Genomic DNA, 14,083 nt, shown 5'->3' with positions numbered 1-14,083 from the left:
GTTTTTATCCCCTTTATTCTTCTCCTTGAAGCTGCAGTCAGGAGCCAATTCAGACCTGAGCAAAGGTGTGAGGTGTTGTGAGAGCTCCCCCCAGGGCGTGGTGCCAGTGACCATCACCTCGCAGCGAGCACCACCTCCAATTCTGCTACCCATGCCAGAGGAGAGGGTCAGGGATGTCAGCTTAATAGCACTCTGGCCAGAGCTGTGGTGGCTCCCTCTTGCCAGCACCGGACCCAGCTCACCAGGTGATGTTTCATTTAAATTTACTGATAATTACACAAGCAAGATGTGTGGTGACTCCTCTGGCTACCAATGTGTCAAGTGTGTAAGTATGAAATTGCTGAGACAGACAAATAAAAGAAACAAATAAATCCAGAAAAAAGTGGATATCACTCTCAAGCACATATTGCTTTTCAGTGGGCCAGCAAATTTGTTTCTACTATTGCATTTATCTCATACCTGCCTTTGAGAAAAACAACCTGTTTTACTGAGCAGTGTACAGGTCCTGATACAATGGGATTCCAGATCTTGGTGGTTCTTTAGGTAATATAACAGCAGTAATATTAATGCTACTTTCTGAGGAAAAAGACAAGACACAAAGCACACTCACGCATCACTCACGCATAATGGTAAACTGAATTTATTTCCTTTTGGAAAACAATTCCAGTAATCTCCAGGTTCAGACCGCAGAGTAAACATTAATAACAGTAACATACAGGTTAGTTCAACTGATTCAAGAATTTGGCCATGTGAAATCATTAAGGAAAGTCTTGAACACTCAAAGCTTCAAATGGTATCCAGGAAAAAAAATTCTTTGACAAACTACATAACAACTATTGCATATATGGTAATGCTATCTGTCATATCGCAAGGCTTACAAATATATATACGGGCCTTATTCAACTGTGGGTTCCTGCTCTGTGAGAAAGAGTCTCTTCATATTTTTTGCAAGAATCTTCAGCAATAAAAAATAGTCTTAGATTCATCCGTTTGTATACCAAAAGAGAGATTTCTGGACTGAAGTTTAAACGAAAGGGAGGCCAAACAGAGCTGCAATGGAACATAGCTTTTACTTTCTCCCTCCTCCTTGAAAATGACATTTTTTCTTAAGCTATTTTTTTCTCCTCACACAGTATTATTATTATTTGTATCTTTCCTGAATAGGGCCCAAGTCCACTTGTCTTTATAAGACCATTTTAGTATCAGACAACATAATACATGTGCAACACTTTATATACAGGAAGTCTATCCGGTGCTCAAAAGTTCAAACACATGAACATCCAACAGTTTCGATAATACAAGTTTTATGGTACAATACAATGATTCTGAATAATATACATTAACAATGAAAGTTTCGTGCAAAGAGTAAAATGTGTTCCCTTTTTGTGCCACAAAGAATTCTCTGGAAGAGACGGGCCTTGCACTAACTGCTGTGCTGGGTCATCGTATGATTCTGCAACAAAAACAAAAGAAACAACTTAGTCACAGGACAGGCATTTCTGTATGAAAGAAAGATGCAAAAACAATTTTCCCAACATATCTTGTAAAATGATGGGCTGGATAAAGAGAATATTTTTGACCCCTCCTTGTTTAAACTAGCCAGAAACAGCATAAGTATGGAAGAGAGGAGTTCTCCCCAGCTGTTTCACACCAGTATCCTTTACATGTGCCACAAGAAGGGCAACACAGTCTCTGCAGACAGGGTGTGGGCTGACCTGCCCCAGTGAAATTGCAGACCAGGTCAGTGATCCTGGTGTCTGCTTACACATGGCTCATGGTTTATGCATTGCAAGAATGAGAAGTGCATTTGCCATAAGTCTCATGCTAACTGGCCTGTGCTTCCTACACTGTGGCACTGCTTCAATTGCACTCCTGCAGTAAAACCTATTTCCCCCACATGGTAAGAGAAACTCTGCTAGAGAGCTCAGAGACTGATGAGAAAACAGGAGGGGCTGGCACAGCCTGCCCTTTGGTCACCAAACCCACAGGTATTTTTCTTCAGGTGAAGGCAGTGCCTTATGTGCAGTAACACAGCATGGACTTTGGAGTCCTAAATTCTCCTTTCCTGTACAAGTAATCACTAAATCAAGCATCAAACACCAGTTTCACTCTCTTTCCTCCTCACCCCTCAAACAAAATTGACCACTTTCAGAAAGATGCTATTGTGCTGCCTGTACTGGCTGAGATCCTTCACAAGCATTGACCCAAGAGCAAGGGACCAATCCAATACATCTTAAGTTTACTACAGTGTACACTGGATCCACAGATAACTAGAAAATGTCTGTGAATGCTACTTGGACAACAGGGCAGCCACTGATTAGTGATGAATTTTCCCCTTAGTAATCGGGGCCAGATTTGGGCCAGTGACCCAGAGGGCAGGGGTGTCACATCCCATGATTTGCTCCTAGCACATCCAGACCCTTCACTCTACTTTATTAAGTTAATCTGTCTTTAAACCTCTTTGGGCTAACGCACTCTAGGCTGAACCTGTTCCCACAAGACAGTCATCATTTACAACAAAGTGAACATCTACTGAACCATACCCTCCAGAGCCACCCATGAAAGGGCACATGAAAACAGCCTCAGTGAAACGAATGTGAATTACAGCGTGACTGCAGACCAGCCTAAAAATCCTCTCTCCCATTCTCCTTCACTCTTCCCTAAACCATGCACGCACACAAATAATAGTTCATGGGACATTTGGCAAGGAAAGGATCTTACAGTAAGACTGAGGAATTTTTAATGTAGTGCCATTCTCAAGATTAAAGGAAAATGACCCAGTGACACTCAAAGATGCAATTTCCAGATGTGAGTACAAAATGATTTAATGCTGATGGCAGGAATTCCAGACTGTCCAAGGCCAAAGAGTGTTAAAAAAATACGCTCCACCACTTGATTTCATCTAGTTCCTCATCCTTCCCATAAAATAATTTCAAAATACTGTAAAGCACTAACAATAGATGCAGCCAAAAATGCTGGCTGGTCACAAGTAATGGGTTCTGACTTTAAAGCACAAAAGCAAGGAAATTAAGAGTTAAGCCTGACAGTCAGTCCTTTTGTCATCCTGTTGTGTCCATTTATTGCAGCACTTACAGCATAACACCACAGGCTTATTGGAGACCCTGCAGTACCTAGGAACAACAGGACAAGTTAAATATGGGGTGGCAGCCTGAATTCTGATTTTCTTCTCTGCTTCTGAGCAGGTGAAGTAATATACCAATTGTTACATTGCAGACAGATATTTGGGGGGGGGGTCTTTTGTTTCTAGTCTACTGAGAGTAAGCATGTCAGTCATGCCCATTTTTTATTTCTTTTCACTAAGTGAAAAATGCATAATCAGTAGGAAGCAGGATGAACAGTTGCATATGAAGCAGTCAAAAGGTGTTTTAAAATTGCAGCCGTAACTCTGGCTGCAATGACATTTTTGATTAAAAAATAAAAATGCCCAAATATGAAGGAGACAAAATAAAGCACAGCATAAGGACTGACTTGCCCCAGCTCTCAGTGTCCCTGACTCCTGTGCCCTGGTGCAAAATGAGATTCTCTGGAGATAATGAAGAAATAATAGGAAAAAACCAAACAAGCGTTGCAGAGAAGAATGAGACAGGGAAGGATAGGAACATGAGGAAATGCTTTGAACAGTTTAGGCCTTAAAAAGGCAACAAGACATGTTGTAAACAGTCAAAACAAAACACAGTTTCCACAGTAATTAACGCTCCCCAAACGTTAGGGACTAGGGAGGAATACCTATTTGGCTAAGCTGCAGAAAAATACAAAGTGGAAGTGCTTCAGGAACATAACATTGACAAGACAAGCAGGCAAGGGATGGGAGGGGAGAGATAAGAAAAGGAGGAAAATTCTGTAATCCTACAGAGAGCCATATTCCACTCTACCAAAAGCCATCTATTGGAGACCCCATGTCTAAGTGACTGAAAATTGCAAACATTAATCCCAGTTATGAACCGTTGTTGTTTTTATGAGGGGTGTTGTGTTTAAAAATTTAGGGCAAAATTTCTCCTCTATTATCCAGGCAGCAGATCTTGACTGTGATAGTGTCTTTGCCTCGTGTGCAGCAAGCTCCCGCCTCCCTGGCAGTGGGAGATCAGGCACGCGGGGAAAGCGGAATTTGGAGCTCCCGCCGGCAGGGACGCGGCAGGGCCGTGGGAGCGCGGCACACCCAGGGAGAGCACAATATTGCACTTGAGATCCCCTGAGTGCCTCGGAGAGCACGCTGCCCTTCACTAAAAACACACTATACAAGCCTGAAACATGCCTCCTCCAGAAACCTCAACTAGCTTGCCTGAGTTTGGAGCAGTTAGTACCTCCACTTGCCAAAGAGAAGTCATTTAGCGAAGTACAGGAGGTATCATATGCTCCCCTCCTTTGCCTCCCCCAAATCTGATTGTGCATTAGCACATCTGTTTAATTATGTGTTAGTCTCCCTACAAAGCAAAAATGTCAATTTCCTGCTTAGCCATGGAAAGGGGAAAATATTTTTTCTCAATGTAATCTTTCCTGGACTTCAGCAACAGCTGCGTTCCAATTTCCAAGAGCTGGGATCTCATGAGGAGACACTAGTTTGCAAATACAAATTCAAGCTTTGCATGCACAAAATGGAGGAACGGGGAAGCAGGAGGGGTGTGTGTGTGTCAGTGCATTTGTTATCATGTAGACACAAACCAGGAAAACCCCTACATCTCCAATTTCTATGTCTCAGTGTTACCTGGAAAGGTGGTATATTAACTGGGAAAATCTGACTTTAGTATTTTTCACAAGCAAAAGAAATTCTTTAAGTGCATTTGCCCTATTCCTAGAAATAATTATTTTTGATAGCTGGATCCAGAATCCCAACTGTTATGTGACCTACTATAAAATTACATGCCACCACTTTTCTGGATGAAAATGCTTTGAGATATCCATGTTACTAGAGTTAAGGACTTGAAAACACACAAAGAATTTCAGGATAATACTGTGTGGAAGAATCTCCTTTGCAAACAAATTCAAAAAGGTTTCTTTGCAGAAAGGCTGGAGACAAAAGAGGCAATAATACCTGTTGTTTGGTGCATGCCTTTGTGTTTCAGAGGGAGCATGAGAAGTAATAGCTAGCAAAAAGTTCCCGCCCACAGCATCAAAATTAACAAAGAAAAAAATACCCACAGATAGCCACAGACTCAGTGGCCCATTAGAATCCTTAATGTGAGCTGTGGTTTCATTCAATTTAAATGGGACTTCTCTATTTTATGAGCAGATGAACCAAGACATGGCTGTACCTGACAAACAGTGCAAACAGGGTACACGTGAAGAGGCATAAAAATGAAATGTAGGTGCATTATTTCAACAGATGGTAACAGTACCACAGCAGCATGTTATTTTTTCCTTAGTTCAGGAACACAAACATGAGTAATCAATCATCACTGATTAAGTAATTATGGTACCCTACATGTTATCACTTATCTGGAATCCTTTATCTGTGTACATTACAGACCATCATGTATTTTTTTGCATTCAGAAAAATAAAAATCCACCCCACTGAACTGCAATCAGCTCCAGGTTGTAAAACAGAGCTCTACATTACTATCAACCTTTAAGCGCCACAATTTACTCTTTTTTTTAACAAAAGCAATTGGTTTCCAACAGTCTGGATAATAAGTCTTTTGACCTGCATTCTTCTTTGACCCATTAAGGTCACCCCTGTGCTCGGGCATATAGCTGACTTAGGAAATGCCTGCAAGTCCTGCATTTCATCTCCTGCCCACTCAAAATAAAGCTTTCTTTAAATGTGTCTGTACGGGTCCCCAAAGACCAGGAAGGCATCCCTGTAGTGGGCAATGGAGGGACAGAAGCTTCTGCCTTTATTAATGAATGCAGACCATTATGAGTCTGGCTGGCTCCTGCACTGTTCCCAGAAGCATATACTGTACGTGACTTAAAATGCTAGAATATTGACACAAAGCGAGCTGGGCACCCCTAAGGAAAATTACTCCTTGGATATAATGTAGGCTCGTAACAGCTATTAGAGTACAAAATAAAACCCTCTGGGATCAAACTGACATATACCGCATTCTACCTACTCCTCAAACATTAGAAGAATTTCTTTGTGAAGGCATTCTCAAGGACAGCATTAAACTGACTTTTGTAGCAATCTGCAACAGCTTTTTGGCTTACAGCTTTTAGTACTAAATCTCTAGTTTGAATCAATATAAGTACTATATCTACCACATTAATCAATACATTTGGTTCAATACATGTTCTATTAAATTATACTTTCTAATCAAGATTTTCTGCTTCTCTTCCCTTCTTTTTTTATTCCAACTTCTTATCCTGTACCACACTTTCCAAACTGTCTGCAGCTAAGAAGAGGATGTTGGATTTTCCAGAACCAAAGGGGAAGAAAGAAAGGCCCGTGGAAAGGCAAGCCTAGCAAAACCTAGCACAGGATCAACATGGTTTCCAGAACTTTGGTCCAATGCTCTATTACTTATCCTGGTTGCCATGACCTCTCATGCAGAAAACTCTGTATTATTACACCATGTGGAAAGGCGAGGGAGGAGGGAAGAGGAGTATTAAGTGGTAACACCAAAACCAAATAAATGAAACTTATTCAGACCCAACTATAAAAAACGTTATTTTTTACACTGTTTCTTCAGTTTTGTGTGGCTTCAATATTGCAGCACAAAGTTTCCTGTCAAGGCCCCATTATATTGCTGAGGGATTCTTTCCTGGTAAACTGTAATATGATTATACTCAAGGACTGAATTGATGAGTTAGATTTGTACAATGCTAAGATTAAATACAAACTATAAATTAAGATGTAAAAAAAAAATTATTTAGTCCAGGTCTTTGGGGATATGTGAAACACTGGGATAGAAGATGTCTCCTGCAATCTGAGCGATCTACACAGTTAGAATAAATGACTTTCGCACACCTGTGTTAGATTTGGTGGAATGTGGTTGTTCTTAATAAGAAGAGAATATGAAACGAAATGTCAAAATGATAAACATGCATTTTGCAGGCATGCAATGAATTTGCCACTGTCTTACAGATAAAACCACTGCACTGTGTCCCTCGCTTACAGTCAGTTTCTCTTTTCCTATCTCCATATAATCACTGTGAACCTGCAGAAAAACTGTTGCATTTTCTTTTGACATTTAACATCATCTCACTCAGCTCACAATAGTGTCTTATTATAACTTCTAGATGACACTATGTCACTATTAAACAAAAAGGTGAAACAGCATAATAAAAGAGAAGAACAAGAATTCATACAATTTAAAGACAGAAAAGACCCATTAGGGCGTTTTCTCCACCCATCTTGCCAGTGTTGGATTATTGCCTATAGTGTAATTTCAAGTGTTTTGCCCAGTCCAATTTTAATTAGAGCTTCCAATGCTCCTCCTGGGAGACTATTTCACAGTTTCACAGACCTCAGGGTTAGTATTTTTTTCCTGATGCTCATCCCAGGAGAGGAAGAGGCTCAGCCAACCCCAAACCAGACATGAAACCAAATCTGCATAGTTAGGAGCTGGTTTCAGTAGAATATCTGGGCCATTTTGAACCATCTGAAAGCAGTAAACTTACTTTCAATGCCCCAACAAATTATGGCACTAGCTCCACTGCTGCTGCAAGCAATTAAGAATATTCAGTTATGTGGGTTTCTAAGGCTCAGTTGCTGTATAGGTGAAAAAAAAAAAGTAGAGGTGGGATTGGGGGTTTTTGTACCAAGAGTAAAGGCTCCTATAGTACACTCCACCAAATGAATTAATTGAAGGTTAGGGTCATATCCAGGCTCATTCTTTGATTCTACAATCCTTGATTGTACTGACAGAGCATCTATGGACATTCAGATTGTAAACATTTCTGTCCTTTGCACATATGTGAAATACAAAAAGAGCAACTTCAGTTGAAACTCATTAACAAATGAGCCATTATTTCCCCTCTCAGACCCCACCCTTCCTTTCATAAAATACGAACTACAAGAAATTAACTTGAATTACTGTACCTGAAATTTCAGAAGTAACAAATATTTCTGATGTGTTTTGCCCCACGAATTACAATGCTTCTGACACTAATATATATTCATATTTCAGTGGTCACATTTATGCTGAGTGAATGAGGGAAATAGAAAAGAGATGATGTCTAATAGTTTTTCATAGGTGAAAAGTAGGAAACTGAATGGAGACTTGGAAGTTCTGGAAAGAACAGAAAAAGTCCAGGCAATGTATCCCTGCCACCCGCATCTCCAGTACTTACTGCAGCTGGCAGAGCAGGAGGACTAACAATGAATTTATAAATACACTAAAGTAGGCAAGGAGTTTCATCCAGGCCAAGTTTGCTCACCAGCCCAGACCTAACAAAATACAGTCTCCAAAACTTCAGATTCCCAAGAAAATTGATCTGAACTAAAACCAGAGCTATTTCCACAACAAGAAAGGGGCCAAATCCCAAGAGAATCTGTGTTCCCATAAATACCATTTATGTGTGGTGAGTTGATGTTTACCAGCCTTTGAGAATCAGGTCTGTTCTCAGACATGTTTGCCAATTAAGTGGTCATCTTTGGACATGACTGACCACTGTTGACAATGGTAATTTAGGAAAGTCACACTGAATTGCAATCATTCATATAAATTAATTCACCTAAGCTATGTGATTTGATATTACGTTAATGTTTCTGAAATAGCATGACTGCTAATCAGATTTTGTTCTTTATCATATTTATGTAAAACTCTCAGTGTTCTGGTTTTTCTGCTCAGCATTTCCAGCTGGGCCAGAGAAAAACTACCTGCAAAAATAATCTCAAATTGAAGAGCATGTTCTCAGGGATGCAAACTTAAAATTAAAACCAAACCCAAACCAAACTAAAGCCCCTGATACCTATTTTTCTTCAGAGACTTCCAGTAAGTCACTAGTAAAATGTCAATGATTCCTTTCGGATTCATTACTATATGCGAGTGCATATATCACAGATTTGTTGTATGGAAAAGAATGACATATATTCCTGCGAACAGCAAATAAGACTTTCATCATTGTCACTAGAAGAGAACAGACACAAACACCAATGCCTGTTCACCATCCTTGCACCTTCCTCATTATGAGCGTTGGCAGGGGGCTCCCAGCTAAGCCTCTGACATAAATCAGAGTAGCTCGAAGGCTGTTTTAACCTATGGTGCCAGGCAATCGCCTCCCATAAGCCTGCCTCACCCTGTCTGTGCTCATTGAAATGCAGTGAAACTTGCAACAATGTCTTGCATTTCAGGCAAGATGTGCCTGGCTGCACGGGGGAGGTGTGTGCATTATCCCATAAAAGAGAAAGCGATGGGGAGAGGGGCAACAGTCAGGGCATATTCACAACAATTCTTCAAAACTGGGAAACCTCTTCTTTTATATGGCAAAGGGGCTGTCCTGATAATCAGGATCCAGGTTTAAGTCTTGTCGTGGGAAAACAAGGCCTTTGTGATACTGCAAATGTTTGAAATTAATACACAAGCATTCTTCTCCAATAAGAAAATTGTTCATTAAGTGGGAATAAAAGCTGAAACAAAAAAGGCAGAAGGAGGCACTTCTGAGAAATATATCAAAATTCTTATTACTTTAGAATATGGTTATGGTTACCCTGGTATAAATTAAGAAAAGCTCAGCTGAAATCAAGGGAGTTTCAAGACAGGAACAAATAAGAACACAGACAGGCTAAACCAAAGTGAGTATTGCTTGTATACTGATTGATTCTTGCACACCCTCTGCAGAGGCCACTGCCAGAAGTCTCTTCATCCTGTCAGACCCAGCAAGCCAAATCCAAAGTTGAACAAATACAGATTTGTCTGCAGCTATTGTAAAACAGAGTAACAGGGGACACCAAGCCTTGATAGGCAATACTGCCTAATAAGATATTCAGGGATTAAGTCAGTGTTTTGACAAGACACGTGTTCATGGGCTAGCTGTTGCTCTGCTTTAATTTTTTTTCTTTGTTATGCTTAATTTATCATGCTGGTGCTTTCTAAACTACAACATCTGTAAACAAATTTAAGTTTGACTGACCTCCCCTTTTACATCCACAGGCAGCATTTCTACTTTGTGTTCTGATTTCAAATACCTTAAAGACAAATAAATCTGTGGGGGAGAGAGAGGTAATAAACCTGCACAACAAAAACAAACCCCTTTGTCTGACAATATGTGATCATCTTATGTGAATACAAATTTGCCTAGCTGTGAGTGAGGAACTGGCCCCTGGAACCGGAGCTGTGCTATGCACAGATTCCTTTATAGGTCAAACCCAATTAAACAAACTACTACTAAATATTTAACAGCTCAGTGCAGTAATTAGTGACAAATAATGGAAGCTTAAACTGATAATTGCACAAAAATGTCCTGTTGGAAACATTACACGTTCCTTACTCCTCCTCTTTCTCTCATACTCAATGAATCCTGATCCTTTTCAAGGATTAAACTGACAAATGAATCTGGATTTTACGCATATCTATTTGGTCTGCAATGAAGTTTTCTATGACTTGCAAAAAGGAATTTTCCAAGGGGAATTCTTCTTCTTAAATTTCCATTTTGGGTTCTGTGCTTTTAAGCACAGTAATTGCTAAAACATGAATTGATTTCAAATCTCCAACCAACCTGCAAGTTCAGAATTCAAGCTCCTGTCCATAGGACTCAAAAGGTCACCCAATTAAAATGGGGAAGCACACAGAGCTGTGATTTATATGCAAAGGGCAACCTTTAAAACAATGATACTTTCCAGTTTTCCACAGGTGCATGTACAAGAATCTCTTTGAACAAAATTACAAGTGAAATTACAAGTTTCTTGATACAGCCTGAAAGAAAAGTGCTGTAACTTGTCTGCATTCCTGTTATACAGGCAGACACATCCCACACTTGTATCGATCGCCGAGTTCACCTCCCTACCTCCCTGACATAACACTGGGAATTGTGCTCACCAGGTGACATGGGGACAGCCTGGAATCTGGATTATCCACACATTGCCAGCTGGTGCGTGGGGCCTTGTTCAACAGCACCTGGCACACTGGAGGTTGTGGATCAGCCCAAGGCTAACTCACAGTGGCCAACATTTTCGCTCAGGTGAAAGTAAACCCTGAACAAGCCCAGTTTTAAAATCAGTAAACTTTCCTTTCACATATGGAAATAATATTTGGAAGTTATCCATCCATACATACACCCAGTTAAGATACTGCAGAAATGGATGGGAGCATATGTTGGATCCTGAAATCAGGAATGCAAATGGCAATTTGTCCCCCTGTCCATGGTATGCCAATTTTAGACCGTGTAGGATAGAAAAGGAAAACCTATGGTGCTCTGCTAGCTCTCCTCCTCTTCTGAAAGCTCCAAACTCAATTGCACATTGATGCGTCTTTTTCCTTCAAGACAGTTTGCAAGGCAAGCCAGATTGAGCAGATTTGATGGTAACAGCCAAGGATTTCTGAGCTGATAAGCAGAGGCCCCCATGGATTTTGTGCTCTGACTTCCTTCACAACCGGTTATTGTGCCAGCCCTTCTTGGACATCTTACAGTCCTTATTCCTACAGCTCTTCAAACCAGGAATAGCAGGAGCTGGGACAGTGCTTATGTGGCAGACTTGGTGTGTATGTGAATTACAAATCTACTGCTTGGAAAGGAAACTAAGGACAATTTTTATCCCTTCATAGCTGGTGATTAGTTAGACAGTTAAGAACCCTATGTTGAAACGTTTTGTTCTTAGAGCAATCTCATCTGAGTTTCCCATTTTATGTCTAAGAAACTCCATGTTTTAAAAGTGACTTTTAGAGAGACCAGAATGATATTTTGCCCTTTATAGCAAAGTCATTCTCTAAATTTTGTGAGGACATACACTATAAATCAATAAATCTGGAGCATTCACTAACATGTGGTACCAGGACAAGAAAATTTCTTGTTTGTCGTTGTGGTTGTTGGTTGTAAAATGCAGTTTGGATTCTCTATTGTCTTCTGTTTTCTTATTTGGTTTATTTCAATTGCATTTGTGTAAAGGAAGTGTGAAATGTGACCACAGCTAAATGGGAAGAATTTTACTCTTACTTTCTCCTGTTTTCAGAACCTTCAAAAATGGGGAAGGCAGTGAAGTCCAATTCCTACAATTTAATACTCCTCCCCCAAATAAGAAGTATCACACAAAGAAGCATCCTTTCATGCCTTTTTCCTTCCTCCCTGTGAGAGATGACGTATCCTCCTAGCAAATGTCATTCTCTGAGGTTGGTCATTCTGGTTCCTGTCAGACAGCTGGCCAGTGACACGTTGCAAGCCAGACATGTCATTAGGTCCTGCCTTGACCTGGTACTGACAGTTGAAGAAATGCCCCCACCCCTCACCTCTGGTTTTGGTTTGTGGTGCTGGATACTCCAGTCTCCTTGCTATCTCCTGCTAGGGGATCCAGCCTCCTGCAGCTGCTGCTTTCACCCCTCATTGCCCATTAGGACTGGTTTTAGTGTGGCAATCTTTGGATTGAGTGAAAAGAATCACATTTATGAGGAAAATAATTGGAGACAACACTCATTTGCTGTCTACATTTAGTGCCAAGGTATCTGAAACAGAGAACTTTAATTCCTTCACAAAAAGATGTGCTGTAGCTATGGTGAGGCAAATCAATAACCCTCACAATCTTATGTAATTTCCTACTCCAAGTTAATTTTAATTCATCAAAATAAAAACCACCTAATAAAAATAACCCTTTAAAGAATTAGCTTGAACCCAGAAAAAAAATAAAAAAGCAAAATCTTTGCAATTGGAGGGCAATTCACCATACCACAGAGTACACTTACATAAATTCAAAAGTTAGCTATAAAACAAGTACCCACAGCAATAGTGCCATGCATAAAGGGGCAGGCAACAGGAGGCCTGCTTTCTAATAAGCCCTCAAAGGAACCTGCCACACAGAAGTGGCACTTATTCTAATTTAAAGCTCTCACAGTTACTTTACCATGGCAAAATTTATAAACTAATAACTTTAGTAAACAGACTGGCACTCCAAACAAAAACCCACACAGCAGTTCAGGCCCGCAGAGCAAACAGCTTTCTTAGAAAGGTACTCTCTTCAACAGTGAGATAAAACATTTGTTTGTTGGCTACTCTTACAGTCCCTGTTGTTCAGTAACAATTTTGCACCATTTCATCTGTACTGCCATTTCACTGTGGTCTGTAGTCTATTGTCCCCACAAATCCTTTTAGCATTCTAAGGAATAATACACACCTGTATATTTGTGTCCTGGTCAGCTCAAACAGAGAAATACTTCTGGATTTGAAAGAGCCTGCTCTGGGTCTGTGACCTCTTTAAACTGTGATTAAATAGTCAGGGCAATTTGCTTTCAAATTGTCAGTTTAAAAGCATATTTAATATTTGCATTTAAAGCTCACATTCTTTCTCATCTCTATTAGTTTTGATTCTCAGTGATAAAAATGACAAAAATTATACTGTACTTCATTTATATACATGAAGAAAAAAGAAAATCAGAAAGCAATAATAAGGTCTAAACAGGAAATTACAGAAATGTCTGTAATACATGCATATTGGATTTTTTTTGTTATATCCTGAAACCACATCACTTTGTACAAAGTTCTTTTTCAAATCAAAGCAATACTAAAGTAAAACAACTGCAGGCAAAATTTCTAAGACACGACACAGTTTGTGTCAGAACGCTCATCACTTCAGGCTGACCTGTCAAAGTACCTTGGGAAACATGGTAAAAAAGACAAATCTGCAAGTTCCTAAGAAACTTTGAATGGTAAGAACTGTGTGTTGCTCACAAACCACGGAATGCTGTGCTGTGTTAGCTGAGCAGTACTGGTGCCTGCAGCAGATGTCCACCCCTTCCTACAGCTTCTAGGCACACCTGCTCAGCCTCTGCTCCTGAGAGCTTCGAGGGGGAGCCACCATCAAGAAGCTTTTACAGAAGAAAGCAAAGAAATAAAAAGTTTCTGCCTAGAAGAGTGATGTAGGATTGAGAGATCAGAATTTAGTAGCATACACAGACACCTGCTGTCAGCAATAGAGCTATGTCATAAATTTGATATGGGTGATGTTAGCAAGGTGACATTTTTGGACCTTGACAGGCAA

At 40.2% G+C, this 14,083-nt stretch overlaps 1 protein-coding gene across 6 annotated transcripts in view; it reads right to left on the bottom strand.

Moving 5' to 3' along the window:
* Nucleotides 1-624: 624 nt before the first annotated feature.
* The window catches only part of ZNF521 (zinc finger protein 521), a 230,555-nt gene continuing 217,096 nt past the window's right edge, over nucleotides 625-14,083 (bottom strand). For all 6 annotated transcript variants that reach the window (XM_054285299.1, XM_054285294.1, XM_054285295.1 and 3 more), the window contains one exon: nucleotides 625-1,453. In XM_054285299.1, coding sequence (XP_054141274.1) covers nucleotides 1,424-1,453 — 30 coding nt within the window. In that variant the 3' untranslated portion in view covers nucleotides 625-1,423. The remainder of the gene's footprint in view (nucleotides 1,454-14,083) is intronic.

This window comes from Melozone crissalis, unplaced genomic scaffold (genome assembly GCF_028551555.1).
Source record: "Melozone crissalis strain CALT ecotype California unplaced genomic scaffold, PUWL_Pcris_2 ptg000042l_1, whole genome shotgun sequence".
Lineage (NCBI taxonomy): Eukaryota > Metazoa > Chordata > Aves > Passeriformes > Passerellidae > Melozone > Melozone crissalis.
The sequence above is the reverse complement of the archived record's forward strand: the minus strand, read 5'-3'. Positions and strand labels throughout refer to the sequence as shown.